We start from the raw sequence: 17,967 nt of genomic DNA, 5'->3' as shown, positions 1-17,967 counted from the left end.
ACTCTCTCCCCACCCCTACCCTCCTCTAGCTTATCTCTCCATGCTTCAAGGTCTCTGCCTTTATTCCTGATGAAGGGCTTTTGCCCGAAACGTCGATTTTGCCTGTCCTCGGATGCTGCCTGAATTGCTGTGCTCTTCCAGCACCACTAATCCAGAATCTGGTTTCCAGCATCTGCAGTCATTGTTTTTACCTCTTTTGAATTAGTTCCAAGTTCAACCATCTTGGACTGCCCAAGCAATAAAGACTAAACAAAACACTACATATTCTCACAGACACTGTTGGTGAAACTTACCAGGTACATTTCAAGTCCAGTGAGTCTTCATCAGAACTGGTTCCAAGTTCTAATGAAGTGTCACCAGACACAAAATGTTAACTCTGCCTTCTTCTCACAGGGATTCCGATCTGAAATGTCTGCTCCTCTTCTCCTCCTTGACCTATGGTGCTTTTGCCTGCTTCACTTTTTATCCACTCTTTCTTCCCATAGATGCTACCAAACTTGCTGATTTTCATCAGCAATTTCTGTTTTTGTTTCAGTTTAAAGCATCTGTAGTTCTTTGTTTCATTACACCACATTTTATATCTGTTATCCTTAATGAAAAAGGTAGGAACTATTTGTTGCATTTCTGAGTTGATTGTGTTTTTGAACCAAAGCTTCAGAATGGGCACTTTATAACCATTTTGAGTAGCCTCAGTGTCTTTGACAGCCAAAGCTGCATTCAGCATTTTGAACAAGCACAGAAACCGATTCCAAATGTTCAGTAAACACCCTGCCTGAAATTACAGTCTGCTTTGCAGTGTAGCCCCCTCCTTTCCATCAAGCACAGATTTCTTTTGAATATTTTCATTTACAGCAATAGCAGGAACAGATGCTACTGGATAACCTGTCCATTATAGACCTTTTGTTCATTCACTGGTTGTTTTACAGCAGGGGCATGACAGGATTACTGACCAAAGTTTAAGACATAGAATGGAAGTAAGGCCATTTAATCATGGCTGATGGGCATTTCAATTCCTCTTACCTGCACTCTCCCCGTAGCTCTTAATTCCTTGTGAGGTCAAGAATTTATCAATCTCTGCCTTGAAGACGTTTAACGTCCTGGATTCCACTGCGCTCTGTGGCAATGAATTCCACAGGCCCACCACTCTCTGGCTGAAGAAATGTCTCCACATTTCCGTTTTAAATTGACCCCCTCTAATTCTAAGGCTGTGACCATGGGTCCTAGTCTCCCCAACTAACGGAAACAACTTTCTAGCGTCCACCCTTTCTAAGCCATGCATTATCTTGTAAGTTTCTATTAGATCTCCCCTCAACCTTCAAAACCCTAATGAATACATCCCAGGATCCTCACCGTTCATCATATGTTAGGCCTATCATTCCAGGGATCATCTGTGTGAATCTCCACTGGACATGCTCCAGTGACAATATGTCCTTCCTGAGGTGTGGGGTCCAAAATTGGGCACAGTATTCCAAATAGAACCTAATTAGAGCTTTATAAAGTCTCAGAAGCACATAGCTGCTTTTATATTCCAACCCTCTTGAGATAAATGACAACATTACATCGCTTTCTTAATCACGATCTTAACCTGGAAGTCAACCTTTAGAGAATACTGGACTAGCACTCCCAGATCCCTTTGTACTTCAGCTTTCTGACTTTTCTCACTGTTTAGAAAATAGTCCATGCCTGTATTCTTTTTTCCAAAGTGCAAGCTTGCTCACGTTGAATTTCATCAGCCATTTCCTGGACCACTCTCCTAAACTGTCTAAATCTTACTGCAGCCTCCCCACCTCCTCAGTACTACCTGCCTGTCCACCTAACTTCGTATCATCGGCAAACTTCACCAGAATGCCCCCAATCCTTTCATCCAGATCGTTAATATATAAAGTGAACAGTTGTGGTCCCAACACTGAACCCTGTGGGACACCACTTGTCACCGTTCCGAAAAAGAACCTTTTATCCCAACTCTCTGCCTACTGTCAGAGAGCCAATCTTCAATCCATGCCAGTAGCTCACCTTGAACACCATGGGCCCTCACCTTACTCACCTCCCGTGAGGCACCTTATGAAAGGCCTTTTGGAAGTCTAGATAGATAGCATCCACTGGGTTTCCCTGGCCTAACCTACTTGTTACCTCTTCAAAGAATTCTAACAGGTTTGTCAGGCATGACCTTTCCTTACTCGATCCATGCTGACTTGTTCTAATCTGACCCTGCACTTCCAAGAATTTAGAAATCTCATCCCTAAGATGAGATGGATTCTAGAATTTTAACAACAACCGAGGTTAGGCTAATTGGCCTATAATTTTCCATCTTTTGCCTTGATCCTTTCTTGAACAAAGGGGTTACAACAGTGATTTTCCAATCATCTGGGACTTTCTCTGACTCCAGTGATTTTTGAAAGATCATAACCAAAGAATCTCCGCTATTCCCTCAGCCACCTCCCTCAGAACTCTTGGATGTATCCCATCAGGGCCAAGAGATTTATTAATTTTTAGACATTTTAGCTTTTCTAGCACTTTCTCTTTTGTAATGGCTACCATAGTCAACCCTGCCCCCTGACTCTGTTTAATATTTGGGATATTACTCATGTCTTCCACTGTGAAGACTGACGCAAAGTATTTATTAAGTTCTTCAACTATTTCCTTATCTCCCATCACTGGCCTTCCAGCATCAATTTGGAGTGGCCCAATGTCTACTTTTCCCTTTCATTTGTTTCTTATGCACTGAAAGAAACTTTTACTAACACTTCTAATGTTGCTGGCTAGCCTACCTTCATATTTGATCCTCTCCTTCCATATTTCTCTCTTTGTTATCCTCTGTTTGTTTTGTAGCTTTCCCAGTCTTCTGATTTCCCAGTGTTCTTGGCCACTTTATTGGCTCTCTCTTTTGCTTGGATACATATCCTGACTTTCTTTGTAAGCCATGGCTGTGTAATCACCACCAACCTCTCCCCCCAAACCCCCATAAATCTTTCTTTTCTTTGGAATAACCTCTGAACTGTGTCTTCATTTATACCCAGAAACTTCTGCCGTCGTTGCTGTCCTGTCTTCCCCGCTCGGCTCTGCTTCCAGTCAATTTTTGTCAGTTCCTCTCTCATGCCCCTATAATTAGCTTTATTTAACTGTAACACCATTATATCTGATTTTGCCTTCTCTCTTTCAAACTGCAGACTGAACTCTACCATATGATCGTCGCTGCCTCCTAAGTGTTCCAAGTGTGTTTGAGCACAACAGTGTTGCTGCTTCTTGATCTCTATCAATAGAGCTGTCACATTGGACTTAAAAAAAAACTGTTTGCCTCTCTACACAGATGCTGCCAAGAACATGCTGAGTTTCTCCAGCATTTTCTCTTTTTGGTATCAAAGAACACACACTTGAAGCAGATGTACAGACAAACCCTGAATTGAAACAAATACTGAATTTTGAAGTGCTTTTTATGCAAAGATTGATTCTATGTTTATCAGTCAACAAATACCCACCCTCTGTTCCCAGCATTTCCCAGTGTCAAATGCTATAGAAAAATCTCCATAAACCAGTGTTATATGTTTGAAATCTGTCAGCACAACAAAAAGAGAGTATTGATGTTCATGCTATCAGATTGCCTCATCCATGCTGGAATGTCACCTGAATGTTCATCTTCAGTGAGCATGCTATATCTGAGGTAACGGATAGACAGCCAGTTATACGCTCCATTTCATTTCACTTCCTGTTGAAGACAGCAGTTGAATATAAACGCTGTTGTTTCTACAAAAGCATTTCATTGGTTGTAAAGCACTTTGAGGTATTCAGTGGTTATGAAAAGGGCTACATTAGTATATGGAGCGTATGTTCCCAATGCAATAATGGCCGCAGTGATCTGTTTGTGCACATGCAATCTCATCCAGGCCATCATGACAGTATAACATTAAATTTTAAACTAGTTGTAAGACACTGATTCAGAAAACAAACAATAATTATAACTAGTTTGTAATTTTCTTAGTGGAGCAGTAATTATCAGACAATAAGGTTCCACATGGTAGGCTACTGCAGAACACACAGAGGCATGAGAATGAGGGTTAATTATAAATGACCTCGATGAGAGTGGTGAAGGATGGGTTAGTAAATTTACAGATGACACTAAAGTCGGTGGGATTGTGGACAGTGCGAAAGGTTATTGCAGGTTACAGAGGGTCATAGATAAGCTGCAGCTTGGGGCTGAGAGGGGGTAAATGGAGTTTAATGCAGAAAAGCGGAAAACAGAGAGAACCATCTATACAACATATTCAAGAAGAACGGATACTCAAAAAATACAGTCCGCAGATTCCTCAAGAACAAACCACGACAAGCAGACCAAACACAGCCAGAAACTCTAACCACCTTACTCTACATCTATCTGGAGGCCAGACTTTTAACTGACCCCAGAGTATTGATTTGTAAAGAAGCTTACATCCTAATTATAATTGTTCCTGTGTTTTACTGGATCTTACAAATAGAGTAAAATGCAGAACTTAGAAAAATACAGCGCAGTACAGGCCCTTCAGCCCTTGATTTTGCGCCGAACTGTGAAACCAACCTGAAGCCCATCTAACCTACACTATTCCATTATCATCCATATATTTGTCCAATGACCATTCAAATGCCCTTAATGTTGATGAACCTAGTACGTTGCAGGCAGGGTATTCCACACCCTTATTACTCTTTGAATAAAGAAACTACCTCTGACATCTCTCGTATATATTTCACCTGTCAATTTAAAGCTGTATTCCCTCGTGCTAGCCATTACCATCCAAGGAAAAAGGCTCTCACTATCCACCCTATCTAATCCTCTGATTATCTTGTATATCTCTATTAAGTCACCTCTTAACCTTATTCTCTGCAACAAAAACAGCCTCAAGTCCCTCAGCCTTTCCTCATAAGACCTTCTCTCCATACCAGGCAACTTCCTGGTAAATCTCCTCTGCACCCTTTCCAATGCTTCCATGTCCTTCCGATAATGTAGCGACCAGAACTGTAAACAGTACTCCAAATGCGGCCACACCAGAGTTTTATACAGCTTTAACATGAGCTCATGGCTCCAAAACTCCAAAGCTAACACACTGTAAGCCTTCTTAACAACCCTATCAATCTGAGTGGCAACTTGCAGAGATCTATGCACATGGACACCGAGATCCCTCTGCTCATCCACACTACCAAGAATCTTACTATTAGTCCAGTACGCTGTGCAAGGTTTGTGAAGGTTTGTAGCTCAGGTTGAGGTTTAGGGTGTAGGTTTGCTCGCTGAGATGTAGGTTTGATATCCAGACGTTTCATTACCTGGCTAAGTAACATCATCAGTGGCGACTTCCAAGTGAAACAAAGCTGTTGTCTCCTGCTTTCTACTTATAGGTTTGTCCTGGATGGGGTTCCTGGGGTTTGTGGTGATATCATTTCCTGTTTGTTTTCTGAGGGGTTGATTGATGGTATCTAGATCTAAGTGTTTGTTTATGGAGTTGTGGTTGGAAAGGACAACGGAGAAATACAAACCTGTGTATACAGAAAACCGGCAAATACTGACCAAATACTTACCTATACCAGCAACCATCCCAACACACACAAACAAAGCTGTATCAGAACACTATTCCAACGAACCACCACACACTGCAGCACAGACAATCTTCGGAAAACAGAGGAGAACCACCTATACAACGTATTCAAGAAGAACGGATACTCAAACAATACAGTCTGCAGATTCCTCAAGAACAAACCATGACAAGCAGACCAAACACAGCCAGAAACCCTAACCACCTTACCATACATCAAAGAAGTTCCAGAAATGACAGCCAGACTACTAAGACCCCTCGGAATCCTAGTAGCACACAAACCCACCAACACTCTCAAACAAAAACTAACAAACTTAAAAGACCCAGTACAACCCATGGACAAAACCAACGTCATCTACAAAATTCCATACAAGGACGGCCGCAAACACTATGTAGGACAAACAGGAAGAAAGTTAGCCACCAAGATACACTAACACCAGCTAGCCACAAAAAGACACAACCCTCTCTCCCTCGTTGATGGGAAATATTCATCCTCAATTACTAGTGGTGTACCACTAGGATTTGTTCTGGGTCCACAGCTGTTTGTCATTTTTATAAATGACCTCGATGAAAGCAGTGAAGGATGGGTTAGTAAATTTACAGATGATACTAAAGTCGGTGGCATTGTGGACAGTGCGAAAGGATATTGCAGGTTACAGAGGGTCATAGATAAGCTGCACTTGGGGCTGAGAGGGGGCAGTAGAGTTTAATGCAGAAAGGTGTGAGTGATTCACTTTGGAAGGAGTAACAGGAATACAGAGTACTGGGGTGTAGGTTTGCTCGCTGAGCTGTAGGTTTGATATCCAGACGTTTCATTACCTGGCTATAAGATATAAATAGAAAGCAGGAGACAACAGCTTCGCTTCACTTGGAGGTCGCCACTGATGATGTTACCTAGCCAGGTAATGAAATGTCTGGATATCAAACCTACAGCTCAGCGAGCAAACCTACACCCCAGTACTCTGTATTCCTGTTACTCCTTCCAAAGTGAATCACTCACACCTTTCTGCATTAAACTCTACTGCCCCCTCTCAGCCCCAAGTGCAGCTTATCTATGACCCTCTGTAACCTGCAATATCCTTTCGCACTGTCCACAATGCCACCGACTTTAGTATCATCTGTAAATTTACTAACCCATCCTTCACTGCTTTCATCGAGGTCATTTATAAAAATGACAAACAGCTGTGGACCCAGAACAAATCCTAGTGGTACACCACTAGTAATTGAGGATGAATATTTCCCATCAACCACAACTCTCTGTTTTCTTTCGACTGGCCAATTTCTGATCCAAACTGCTAATTAACCCTCATTCTCATGCCTCTGTGTGTTCTGCAGTAGCCTACCATGTGGAACCTTATCAAATGCCTTACTGAAATCCAGATATACCACACCAACAGCTTTACCCTCATCCACCTGTTTGGTCACCTTCTCAAAGAACTTAATAAGGTTTGTGAGGCACAACTTACCTTTCACAAAACGCTGCTGACAATCCCTAATCAAGTTATTCAAAGAAAGAAAATTTACAGCCCAGGAACAGGCCCTTTGGCCTTCCAAGCCTGAGCTGATCCAAATCGACTATCGAAGCCTGTCGCCCAATTCCAAAAGAGCTGTATCCCTTTGCTCCCCACCTACTCATGCATCTGTCCAGATGCATCTTAAATGAATCTACCATGCCTGCCTCTACTACCTCTGTTGGCAACACGTTCCAGACACCTACCACCCTCTGTGTAAAGTACTTGCCATGTATATCCCCCTTAAACTTTTTACATCTCACCTTGAACGCGTGACCTCTCAGTATTGAATCCTTCACCCTGGGCAAAAGCTTGTCTCTATCCACCCTGTCTATACCCTTCATGATTTTATAAAACTCAATTAGGTCCCCCCTTAATCTCCTTTTTTCTAATGAGAACAAACCTAACCTACTCAACCTCTCTTCATAGCTAGCACCTTCCATACCAGGCAACATCCTCGTAAACCTTCTTTGCACCCTCTCCAAAGCATCCACATCCTTTTGGTAATGCGGTGACCAGAACTGTACACAGTATTCTAAATGCGGCTGAACCAATGTCTTGTACAATGTTAACATGACCTGCCAGCTCTTACACTCAACACCCCGTCCGATGAAGACAAGCATATCATATGCCTACTTGACCACTCTATCTACCAGTGCAGCAACTTCAGGGTACAAAGGATCTGCACTCCCAGATCTCTCTGCTCATCAACTTTTCCCAAGACTCTTCCATTTACTGCATAATTCACTCTAGAATTAGACTTCCCAATATGCATCACATTTGCCTGGATTGAACTCCATCCATGACTTCTCCGCCCCATTCTCCAGTCTATCTATATTCTCCTGTATTCTTTGACAGTCCCTTATGCTTAATGCTACTCCACCAATCTTCGTGTCATCTGCAAACTTGCTGATCATTCCAACAATGGCCTCTTCCAGATCATTAATGTATATCACAAACAACAGTGGCCCCAGCACTGATCCCTGTGGAACACCACTGGTCACCTTTCTCCATTTCAAGAAACTCCCTTCAACTACTACTCTCTGTCTCCTGTTGCTCAACCAGTTTTTTATCCACCGAGCTAGAACACCTTGCACACCATGTGACTTCACTTTCTTCATTCATTTACCATGGGGGACCTTATCAAACACCTTACTAAAGTCCATGTATATGACATCTACAGCTCTTCCTTTATCTATCAACTTGGTCACTTCCTCAAAGAACTGTATAAAGTTGGTAAGGCACGATCTCCCCTGCACAAAACCATGTTGCCTATCACTGATAAGCCCATTCCTTTCCAAATATAAATAGATCATATCCCTCAGTACCTTCTCCAGCAACTTTCCCACCACTGACGTCAGGCTCACTGTCTGTAGTTACCCTGAATATCCTTACTACCCTTCCTGTACAGGGGGACAACATGAGCAACCTTCCAGTCCTCTGTCACCTCACCTGAGTTTAAGGATGCCACAAAGATATCTGTCAGGGCCAGAGCTATTTCCTCTCTCACCTCCCTCAGCAACCTGGGATAGATCCCATCTGGCCCTGGGGATTTGTCCACCTTAATAACCTCTAGCCTATCCAACACATCTTTCCTACTTATGTCAACGTGATCCAGACTATATAAACTTCTATCTCTAATCTCAACATTCATCATGTCCCTCTCCTCAGTGAACACTGATGCAAAGTAATCATTCAGAATCTCACCCATTCTCTCAGATTCGACACACAGCCTTCCTTCATTATCCTTTAGTGAAGCAATCCTTTCTCTAGCTACCCGCTTACTTCTTATATAAGAATAAAAGGCTTTGGGATTCTCCTTAATTTTGCTCGCTAAAGCTATTTCATGACCCCTTTTAGCCCACTTGGTTCCTTGTTTAAGACTTGTCCTACTCTTCCGATATTCCTCCAGAGCCCATTCTGTTCTTAGCTGCCTCGACCTTATGTACACTTCCCTTTTCCTCTTGGCTAGTCGTACGATTTCTCCTGTCATCCATGGTTCACGAATCTTGCCCTTCCTATCCTTTGCTTTCAACGGGACATACCTATCCTGCGCTATCTTTAACCTATCTTTGAAAGCCTTCCACATATCAAATGTGGACTTCCCTTCAAATAGCTGTGTCCAATCCACATTTCCCAGCTCCTGCCTAATTTTGATATAATTGGCCTTGGCCCCAGTTTAGTACTCTTCCTTGAGGACCACTCGCATCTTTGCCTACGAGTATTCTAAAACTTGCAGAATTGTGGTCACTATACCCAAAGGAATCCCCCACCGCAACCTCTACCACTTGGCCTGGCACATTCCCAATTACCAGGTCCAATATGGCTCCCTTCCCACGTCAGACTATTGACATACTGCTCTAGAAAATTCTCATGGATGCTTCTTACAAATTCAGCCCTCTCCAGACTTCTGATGTTAAGTATATCCCAGTCAATGTTGGGAAAATTAAAATCTCCAATCACCACTACCCTGTTGTGTCTACATCTTTCCATAATCTGTTTACCTATTCATTCTTCTATCTTATGCTCACTTTTGGGAGGCCTGTAATACAGCCCCAACAATGTAACTGCACTCTTCTTATTTCTCAGCTCCACATATAATGCCTCACTATTCAAGCCGTCCATAATGTCCTCCTTTAGCACAGCTGTAATATCATCCCTGACCAGCAATGCAACTCCACACACCACCCCCCCACCCCCTTTTACTTTCCTCCGTGTCCTGTCTGAAGTCTCTATATCTTGGAACATTCAGTTGCCAATCATGCCCTTCCTCCAACCAGGTCTCTGTGATTGCAATAACGTCATACTCCCAGGCACCAATCCAAACCCTAGGTTCATCTGCCTTACACACTATACTCCTTGCAGTACAGTGGATGCACTTCAGGCCACCAGTTCTTTTGCATTCATTACTCTCTCTGCCTACTTTTCCCCTTATTAATGCCATCTTCATGATTCTTATAGTCTCCAGTCTCCACCTCACTATCCACTTGTCTTCTCTTCTAGTTCCCAGCCCCCTGCCACATTAATTTAAAACCTCCCCAACAGCAATAGCAAAAACTCCCCCAAGGACACTGGTTCCGGTCTGGTTCAGATATGTAATTGTTCCACCTTCCCCAGAACCGGTCCCAATGTCCAACAAATCTGAACCCTCCCTCCTACACCATCCCTCAAGCCACGTGTTCATCCTGCCTGTTTTTCTCATTTCTACGCTAGCTAGCACGTGGCACTGGTAATAATCCCAAGATCACTACCTTTGAGATCCTCCTTTTTAACTTCTCTCCTAACTTCCTGAATCCTGCTTCCAGAACCCCATTTCATTTTTTACTTATATCGTTGGTGCCTATATACAGCAAGATAACTGGCTGTTTACCCTCCCCTTTTAAAATGCTCTGCAACTGATTGGTGACATGCCTGACCTGAGCACCTGGGAGGCAACATACTATTTGCGGGTCCCGTTTTCGGCCACAGAACCACCTATCTACTCCCCTTACAATAGAATCCCCTATGACTACGGCCCCATGAGTCTTTTTCCTGCCCTTCTGAACAGCTATGCCCGCTACGGTGCCATGATCTTGGCAACTGCTATCCTCCCCTGATGAACCATCTTCCCCAACAGTATCCAGAACGGTATACCTGTTTTGGAGGGAGATGACCGCAGGGGACACCTGCACTGTTTTCCTACTCTTTTTCGGTCTTTTGGTCACCCATTCACTCTCCCTCAGCATTTCTAACCTGCGGTGTGACCAGTTCACTAAACATGCTATCCACAACTTCCTCAGCATCGCGGATGCTCCACAGTGAGTCCATCTGCAGCTCCAGAGCCGTCACGTAATCAAACAAGAGCTGCAGCTGGACACACCTCTTGCAAGTGCAAGAGTCAGGAACGTCAACCACTTTCCTGAGCTCCCACATCAAGCAAGGGGCACATGCCACGGGTCTGAGCTCCCCTGCCATAGTAAGCCTTAGCTTTATATCAACTAACTAAAACCAAACAATGCACTTAAATATATGAAAGAAAATAAAGTGAAAAAAAAAGCCTTACCTTACAGAGTCTTTTTCTTCTGGTTAGAGGAGTGCGGAGGCGGTAGGGAGATACTACACGCATAATATCTTGGCTTTAGCCGCTGCCCAAATATACACTAATTCCTTACCTTCTGGCATCCTCCTGATCTCCATGTCACGTCTGCTCTATCTCCCGCTGCTCCTGGACAGGAAAAAATTCTTTCTAGACAGTCATAAATCCTATCTCTTATAATCCTTTCCAACACTTTACCCACAACTGAAGTTAGGCTTACTGGTCTATAATTACCAGCGTTGTCTCTACTCCCCTTCTTGAACAAGGGGACAACATTTGTTATCCTCCAGTCTTGTGGCAGTATTCCTGTTGACAATGGTGACATAAAGATCAAAGCCAAAAGCTCTGCAATCTCCTCCCTACCTTCCCAGAGAATCCTGGGGTAAATCCCATCCACGAGAAAGTGAGGACTGCAGATGCTGGAGATCAGAGCTGAAAATGTGTTGCTGGAAAAGCGCAGCAGGTCAGGCAGCATCCAAGGAGCAGGAAAATCAACGTTTCGGGCATGAGCCCTTCTTTAGGAAGAAGAAGAAGCCCTGAAGAAGGGCTCATGCCCGAAACATCGATTCTCCTGCTCCTTGGATGCTGCCTGACCTGCTGCGCTTTTCCAGCAACACATTTTCAGCTCTAAATCCCATCCAGCCCAGGGGACTTATCTAGTTTCCAGAATTGCTAACACCGCTTCCTTATGAACCTTAATCCTGTCTAGTCTATTATCCTGTATCTCAGCGCTCTCCTTGACAATAATTTCTTTTTCCTTTGGGAACACTGATGAAAAATATCTATCTCTTCGGACTTGACACATACTTTCCTCTACTGTCCTTGTCAGGCCCTAATCTTACTCTAGTCATTCTTTTATTGCTGACATACTGATGGAAATTTTAGGGTTTTTCCTGATTCTACCTGCCAAAGACTTCTCATGTCCCCTCCTCGCTCATGTTAGCTCTCTCTTTATGTCCTTCCTGGCTAACTTGTAATACTCATGCACCCTAACTGTGCCTTCATGTCTCATCTTTACAGAGTCCTCCTTCCTCCTCTTGACAAGAGATTCAACTTCTTTAGTAAACCACAGATCCCTTGCTTGACCACTTCCTCCCTGGCTGACAGGTACATAATTATCAAGGACATGCAGTAGCTATTCCTTGAACAAGTTCCACATTTCAATTGTGCCCATTCCCTGCAGTTTCCTTCCCCATTCTATGCATTTTAAATCTTGCCTAATTGCATCATAATTGCCTTTCCCCAGCTATAATTCTTGCCCTGTGCTATGTACCTATCCCTATCCATCACTAAAGTAATCACCAAAGTGCTCAGCTCCCTCCAAACCTAACACCTGGCCTGGTTTATTAGCCAGTATCAAATCCAATGTGGCCTCGCCTCTTATTAGCCTCTCTATATACTGTGTCAGGAAACATTGGATAAAAACTGACCCATCTAAGGTACTCGAACTATAGCACTTATAGTCAATATTTGGGAAGCTGACATCCCCATAACAACTACTCTGTTACTTTTGCTTCTATTCAGAATCATCTTTGGAATCCTTTCCTCTACTTGTCTGGAACTTTTCAGGAGGCCTATAGAAAACTCCCAAAAGGGTGACCTCTCCTTTCCTGGTTCTAACCTCCCCCCCTTACTACCTCAGTAGATGAGTTCCTCATCAAACATCTTTTCTGCCACTGTAATACTATCCTTGACTAACAATGCCACACCACGCCTTCCTTTAGCACCTTCCCTGTTCTTATTGAAACATCTAAACCCCGTAATCTGCAATAACCACTCCTGTCACTGCTCTAACCATGTCTTTGAAATGGCCACAACATCGAAGTCCTAGGTACCAACCAATGCTGTAAGTTCACCCACCTTTTTCTGAATGCTTCTGACATTGAAACTGACACACTTCACGCCATCTTCTTGCCTGCCGGTACACTCCTATGACCTTGAAACCTTATTCATGACCTCACTGCTCTTAACCTCCTGTATACTGAAGCTACAATTCAGGTTCCCATCGCCCTGCTGAATTAGTTTAAACCTACTCAAAGAGCATTCGCAAACCTCACCCCCCTCCCACCCAGGATATTGGTACCCCCTCTGGTTCAGGTGTAGATCATCCTATTTGTAGGCATCCCACCTACCCCAGAATGAGACCCAATTATTCAGGTATCTGAATCCCTCATTGTGTACCAGCCCTGTAGCCACAAGTTCAACTGCTCTCTCTCCCTATTCCTCACCTCGCTAGCACGTGGCGCGAATAACAAACCAAAGATAATAACAATGTTTGTTCTCGCTCTAAGCTTCCACCCCCGTTCCTTGAATTTCTGCCTTACATCCCCATCCCATTTCCTCCCTATGTCGTTAGTACCTATGTGGACCACGACTTGGGGCTGCTTCCCCTCCCCCTTAAGGATCCTGAAAACATAATTCGAAACATTATGGACCCTAGCACCTGGGCAGTAATACACCAAACTTAAATCTCTCTCTTTCCTACAGAATCTCCTTTCTGTCCCCCTTAACTATGGAGTCCCCAATGACTAATGCACTACTTCTCTCCCCTCTTCACTTCTGAGCAACAGGAACAGACTCTGTGCCAGAGACATGTCCCTCATGGCTTACCCTAGTAAGTGGTGTCCCCCCCTCCAGCAGTATCCAACACAGTATACTAGTTATTGAGGGGAACGGCCACAGGGGATCCCTGTGTGGTCTGCCCATTAACTTTTCATCCCCTGACTGTACCCCAACTACCTTTTTCCTGTACCTGAGGTGTGACTACCTTCCTGTAACTCCTCTCAATTACCCCCTCAGCCTCCCGAATGATCCAAAGTTCATCCAGTTCCAGTTCCCTAACACGGTTTCCGAAGAGCTGGACTTGGGTGCAAGTCCCACTGACTTTTTGAAGTCAACAGGGACACTAGTGGTGACTATTACCTCCCACATTCTACATAATGAGAGTGCAGCTGCCTAATATCCATACCCACTGTTCTGAATTCCCAAGGAATCTATCGAAAAAAATAGTAACCTTACCAAATCGGTGCACAGAGCCTTTTGCTTTGGTTGGAGGAGGAGGATTGGCGAGTGACACTGCCTAAGTAGTGTTCTGGGTAAAGCAACCGCCTAAACATATTTCCTCACTTATCAGCCATCCCATGCCCGCTCCTGCTCAGCATGCACTCTGCCTATTCACAAGATTAATTTACCTTCCCAGCAGCCCCTGGGTCCTCACTCTCACCATTCTTGCTGCAAAAATGGAGGCCGCTGACTCAAGGTAAGTTTTTTATATGATTCATTTACCTTCTCAGTTCACTGGGAATTGCTAATAGAACACAGTAGAGAAAAATAAGCTTTGGTTAGGAGAAAAGAGTGAGGATGGGTACACAGGTCGTTGCCAGGTAAACAGAGTTGGGAACCGCTGTTTAATGATTTAGTGCATGTAATGAAAACTATTGCTATTTGGTTACTTGTTTCCTGATTGAAATGCATTTCAGCACACCAGACATTTTACTTTGTGCTCCATTCAGTCTGGTACAACTGTCCTTTCACAAACGCAGACTGTATGCTCCATCTTACAATTATGAGGAGTTGGACTGGGATGGACAAAGTCAAAAATCACATGACACTGGGCTATAGTCCAACAGGTTCATTTGAAACTGCAAGATTTCTAACTGATTAAAGATTTAATAGCCATCTAGGTTTGTTCAATACATTTGCAGAAGTTGTATAATCCTTTGATCATTTACTATAAATTTTGTGTCCAATGTATTCTCTCTTACTAGCTGCCTACATAAGGAGCGGGGGCTCCAAAAGCTTATTGTTTCAAATGAACCTATTAGACTATAACCCAGTGTGGTGTGATTTTTGGCTTTGTCCATCTTACTCACGTAAATACAGCCATAAACGCAAGACACTTTTCTCTCAGTATACAAATCTGATTCAGCAAAGTCAATGCAAGGTAAGCTCAAGCTGGAATTATAATGGTCAGCTGATCAGCTCCAGCCCATATCATGCACTCCGTCTGAAGTTGAAATGAAAGTTCAGCAGGTCCAAATCTAATAACATGGAATGAATTATTGTAGCTTCCATATTCATTTTGATTTAGGCATCTCCCCCTCTCCCTCACCCTTGATGTTTTCCATTGCCCTTCATGGGCTTTGCATGTATGTCATTCAATTTGAAAATATGGGCGATTTACTAATGGCAGTCAGTAGTTGGGGAAAAACATAATACTGGGGTGATTTGAGGATAGGAAAAGAAATATTCAGATGTGTGTGAGAGCACTTCTGGATTCAGAAAAGACATAAATTGGTGCAGTTTAGAAGGCTCTTGTGGTGTAGTGGTAGTGTCCCTATCACTAACCTAGGACACTGAGGTTCAAGTCCCACCAGTCTGGCAAAATATCTCTGAAGGAGTTGATCAGGAACTATATGAAATGCTGTAGTTCAGAACTTTATGAGTGAAAATGGGATTCTCTTTCAGTTCGCATTTTCAAACCACAAATTGAAATATATGAAAACCACCAAAATAATCAAGACTTCAGTTTTCTGATATGCAAAATAGTATGTGTAGTAATGTGTTTAATGTGTACTGAATTGGAACAGAATTGGTCAGACCTGAATCCATCACGTTCACACATTTATGCTGGATTAGTCCTACTTGCTGTATATAAGCAAAAAGACCAAAATGCTACTTTACACGGAAATTAAATTATATTTTATTCAAAAAAATGCTACAAACCCCTGCCTATTTGTATTAAGGGATTATTCCATCATCTCCTTATTTATCTTTCCTCTAATATACCAAATCTTCAGTGTAATTGTCAATGAATTTTAAGTATCTTACTTGTATGGGGAGAAGGCTCGACCATTACGTACATTGGTGATCTGGGCAATATGCTCTTTTTGATGTTGACACCACTGTAGATATAAATATATCAAAAGTTAAGTCATTATAATAATGTCATGATTAATAATACAATTTTAGTGCAAAGGTATTATCCATTTTAGTTTAGTTTTAAACACACACAGTAGACTTTTTCAAGCAAGTGAAGCAATGTACTTCATTTGTGGTACATTTCGATAACACTGCAATATTACTATGTTTTCCAAGGAAGAGAAAACTTACAACATCTCAGTTGAAGTAAAGGCAGTAAAGCTAATAGATAGAGTGAAAATTGAAAGGAAGAATAGATTGGAAATATTGACATACTGAGAGTAGATAAATTATTAGGTCCAGAAGCCTAGAGTTCCAGGTTGTTAAAGGACATTGGGGTTGATAAATAGAAAAGGCTTCCCATAAACTTCCTAGATATAGGGAAGGTACCAGCCAATTAGAAAGTGGCAATGTGACACCTCTATTCAAAAACAGTCTCAGGACATTCCCAATAACTACAGATCAGTCAGTAGAAAATACGTTTTTAGACAATTTCAAAGGGAAATCAGAGATTAATTGGATCTCCAATCCAGATTAGCTTGTTGTTAATGGTAACACCCAGGCTACTGAAAGTGCAAGATTCAGTAATAGTAAAGCAATTGAACATCTTGAGATAATAGGTTTTCATTAGCTGGAAATGGTCATTGTCCAGTACTTGTATTACCTGCCACTTATCAACACAAATCTGGATGTTATCTAGGTTTTTGCTAAGTATGGACACAAACTGCTTCATTATATGACAAGTCATGAACACTGTGCAAACATAGTGAACATCTCCATTTCAAACCTTATGTTGGACAGAGGGTTATTGATAATATAATTGAGGATGGTTTGGCCTTGAATAGTGCCTTGAAGAATCCTTACAAACATGTCCTTAGGCTGTGCTGATTGACTGATCCTCAAGCAGTCTTCCTTTGCACTAAGTATGATTCTGAACCACTGAGAAATTGCACCCGATTGCCAATGACTTTGTCTTTAATGTCATATTTGAATGTTCCCTTGATGTCAAAGACAGGCAGTCTCACATCACCTTTGGAGTCTATTTCCTTTCAGCATGTTAGGACTAAGTTTGAAATGAGATCAGGGACTAAGTGGCCTTGGTGGAATCCAAAATCCATTTCAGAGAGCAGATTATTCCTGTTTATAGCACAATTAAAGACACTTTCTATTTTGTTGATGATCGAGAGCACACCAATGGGGTGGTAATTGATCCAATTGGATTTGTCCTACTTTGAATGGACAGGACATTCTGGGCAACTTGCCATATTGTTGACTCGATGCCAGTGTTGCAGCAAAAACTGGAGCAGCTTGGCTGTGACTTGACTGGTTTGGAGCACAGTTCTTCCGTACTGTTGTAGGGTAATGTTCAATATTCAATGCCTTGAGCCATTTATACTGGGATTTGTGATATCCAGGACCGAAGGAGGAGGCTAGGTGCATCATTCACATGGCACTTCTGGCTGAAGAAAGATGTCAGTGCTTCAGAGTTGACTTTTGCATTAATATGTGGGATTCTCACACTATTAAGGAAGGGAATATTTTTGGCCCATGTTAGATATTTAATTGTCTACTACCATTCATGAATGGATGGGGCAGGACAATGAGGGTGAGTGTCCTTGAGAGGGTGCAGGGAAGATTGGCCAGAAATTCAGTTTTAAGATCAAGTTGGAGAAGCTGGAGTTGAACTTCTTGGAGCAAAGCAGATTGAGGGGAACTTTGATAGAGATCAAGCATATTAATGACTAGTTTAGAAAACAAAAAAAATCACACAACATCAGGTTATAGTCCAACAGGTTATTTGGATGTACAAGCTTTCGGAGCGCTGCTCCTTCATCATGTTTAACATTCCCTCCCTCTGCCACCAGTGTGCACTGTGTAGTTATACAGAATGTACTGCAGCAACTTG

At 42.6% G+C, this 17,967-nt stretch overlaps 1 protein-coding gene across 1 annotated transcript in view; it reads right to left on the bottom strand.

The window, feature by feature from the left end:
- The window catches only part of LOC122555270 (NXPE family member 3-like), a 46,154-nt gene extending 30,101 nt beyond the window's left edge, over positions 1-16,053 (bottom strand). The window contains exon 1 of the mRNA XM_043701092.1: positions 15,972-16,053. Within this exon, the coding sequence (XP_043557027.1) occupies positions 15,972-16,005 (34 nt within the window). The 5' untranslated portion in view covers positions 16,006-16,053. The remainder of the gene's footprint in view (positions 1-15,971) is intronic.
- Positions 16,054-17,967: the final 1,914 nt, after the last annotated feature.

Source organism: Chiloscyllium plagiosum, chromosome 12 (genome assembly GCF_004010195.1).
Source record: "Chiloscyllium plagiosum isolate BGI_BamShark_2017 chromosome 12, ASM401019v2, whole genome shotgun sequence".
NCBI lineage: Eukaryota > Metazoa > Chordata > Chondrichthyes > Orectolobiformes > Hemiscylliidae > Chiloscyllium > Chiloscyllium plagiosum.
This window is presented reverse-complemented; position numbering and strand designations above follow the sequence as displayed.